We start from the raw sequence: 2644 nt of genomic DNA on the forward strand, positions 1-2644 counted from the left end.
GGGCTGCCGGTGGAGCCCCGCCCGCCGGCGTGCGGCGGCCAAGATGGCGGGGTGGGCCGGGCCGGGGCGGCGGGAGGAGGAGGAGGAGGAAGAAGAGGGGGAAGGGGAGGGGGAGGCCCCGTGGAGCCCCGGGCCCCCGCCGCCGGCCGGGCCCTCAACCCGCTTCTTCCTTCCCGCCCTCCCCCGGCGCGTTTCATCCAGGAAGGCGTGAAAACAGAGAACGACCACATCAACCTGAAGGTGGCGGGGCAGGACGGCTCGGTGGTGCAGTTCAAGATCAAGCGGCACACCCCGCTCAGCAAGCTGATGAAGGCCTACTGCGAGCGGCAGGTAGGGCCCTCGGGGGGCCGGGGGCTTCCCTGCGCTCGCCCCCGGGACGCTGGGCACAGCGGTGGGGGCTGCGGCCGGGGGGCAGGGGCCGCGGGCGCTGCCGGCTCTGAGGCCTTGGGCCTTTTGCCTTCGGTGGGTGGTGCTGCCTCTGCGCCCTCCGGTGCTCCTGGAGCTCTCAAAACATCCCGCCGCAGCGCCGCACAGTATTCTCTAGTTCTGAGACCCCTTCATTCTCACTTTTTAGCCCAGTAACCCTCGGTTCTGTCACCTCAGGACTTCACCAGCTCTATAGAGCGTATGGAACAGGTGCAGCGGAGGGCCACCTCTCCTATGAAGACAGGCTGAGGGAGCTGGGATTGTTCAGCCTGGAGAAGAGAAGGCTCCGGGGAGACCTTATAGCGGCCTTTCAATACCTGAAGGGTGCCTATAGAAGAGCTGGGGAGGGACTCTTTGTCAGGAGGTGTAATGATAGGACAAGGGGAAACGGTTTTTAATTGGAAGAAAAAAAGATTCAGATTAGATCTCAGGAAGAAATTTTTTACTATGAGGGTGGTGAGACACTGGAACAGGTTGCCCCGAGAAGCTGTGGCTGCCCCATCCCTGGCAGTGTTCAAGGCCAGGCTGGATGGGGCTTGGAGCAACCTGGTCTGGTGGGAGGTGTCCCTGCCCAGGGCAGGGGGGTTGGAACTCGAGGATCTTTGAGGTCCCTTCCAACCCGAACCATTCTATGATTCTATGTTTTCTGTTTGGGAAACAGCATGGAGCAAACTGGGCGGCTGTTCCTTGGTGCCACTCTGGGCTAAATGGGAGAGGGGTTTATCCCCACAGCCCAGGTCTGGAGCCTGCAGCCCCCCAGTGAGGTGATGTGGAGGAGAGACTGGGGATGTGAATGGCGTTCGGTGCTGGTATTACCCCTTGGCCCTTACTTGCAGGCTCTTTTCTTTGCTTTACCTGAGCCTTATGCTCTGCCCTGTCCCGTGCCCGGTACTGTGTAATGCCTCTGGGGCCGGGAAGGAGAACGGAATGTGTGCAGGCTTCGGAGAGGTGCAGGGAGTTCCTGGGTGTGTGTGGCTGGAGGTGTGAATTACATGGAGGTTTTGGAGGATTTTAGAAGGCAAAGCAAAGACTTTGATCCCCGAGGTGGGGAATAAAGACTGTTGCGTGTGGTTAAATGCTGTCAAAACAGGATTCGGTCATGAATTCAACTCAAGTTTTAAGGGCAGCATTAACTGCCTAACATATAGACCCCGGCATTTTTCTAATAAACCTTGCAAGTGAAAATTGCCTAAGGTTCTGCAAGTTCTTTTTTTCCTCAAGCAGTCTTCTTTGTGGTTCCTTTTTTCATCAGAAGATAAAGAACTAGAAGTAGGAGCAGATGCCTGGCGTGATTAACCATGGGTGGTTGGTCCTGATAGCTAGTTACACAAAAAAGGAGTTTTTTCTGACATTTAAAAAAATTTTTTCCTTTGAGTCAACTTAGTGTAGTGTAACTTCTCTGACTGCATGAGAAACAATGGCTGCTCCTCCCTGACACGTCCTCTGATGCTTTATAGAATGGACCTCTTCTTAAATTACCTTCGTAAATTAACTTTTGGTACTTGTGCCTTGCAGAGCCAAAGCTAGGTGCCAAACCTGGCCCTGTGGGTCCATATGGAGTCCTCGCTGTGCCAGCAGCGCAGCGGGACATCGCTCAAACAGCTCTGCTTCCTCAGGCAATACAGCAAGATAGATGCACCAAGTTTCTTGCCCAGTTAACTTGTTAATATTTGTTCTGACGGTAAATCCATAAGTGTTTTGTTTGGATTCAAAAACAAAAGCGTGGTTTCTCATATGAATTACTTTAAATTTGCAGGGCTTGTCGATGAGGCAGATTAGGTTCAGATTTGACGGACAGCCAATTAACGAAGCAGACACACCTGCACAGGTATGAAAAACACTTTTACTGCAAATTGCTGTACAAACATTTTGATGTCTGTGCACAGATCAAAGGGGTTTAAAATCAAAAAGATTCTGAAATACTTGCCACAAATTTAGCATGTTCCAGGGTGGGATTCTTTTTTTTTTCCAGCTTGAATGTTTTCACTGCTGTGGGGTGGAGGAAAATGCATAGGTGCTGGTGTGGAAGGGACCTGTGGCAAGCGCTGGTGTTTTCAGCTCTGTCCTTCTGCCTCAGCCTGTTCAGAGATGGCGCTGAAGCCGTGGCTGCCATTGGCTCTGGCAGTGCTGAGAAGATGGGGAATTTCTTGGGCTGGCAAGGCCAGAGGCAGGGGACAGAGGGGACGCTTGGCTGGGGGGGGGGGGGGGGTGTGTGGAA

The 2644-nt window shown here is 53.7% G+C and overlaps 1 protein-coding gene across 1 annotated transcript in view; it reads left to right on the forward strand.

The window, feature by feature from the left end:
- The window catches only part of LOC106900798 (small ubiquitin-related modifier 3), a 20859-nt gene that overhangs the window by 17053 nt on the left and 1162 nt on the right, over positions 1 to 2644 (forward strand). The window contains exons 2-3 of the mRNA XM_014962945.1: positions 16 to 330; positions 2183 to 2254. Of these exons, the coding sequence (XP_014818431.1) occupies positions 16 to 330; positions 2183 to 2254 (387 nt within the window). The remainder of the gene's footprint in view (positions 1 to 15; positions 331 to 2182; positions 2255 to 2644) is intronic.

Source organism: Calidris pugnax, unplaced genomic scaffold (assembly GCF_001431845.1).
Source record: "Calidris pugnax isolate Ruff unplaced genomic scaffold, ASM143184v1 scaffold1156, whole genome shotgun sequence".
Classification (NCBI taxonomy): Eukaryota; Metazoa; Chordata; class Aves; order Charadriiformes; family Scolopacidae; genus Calidris; species Calidris pugnax.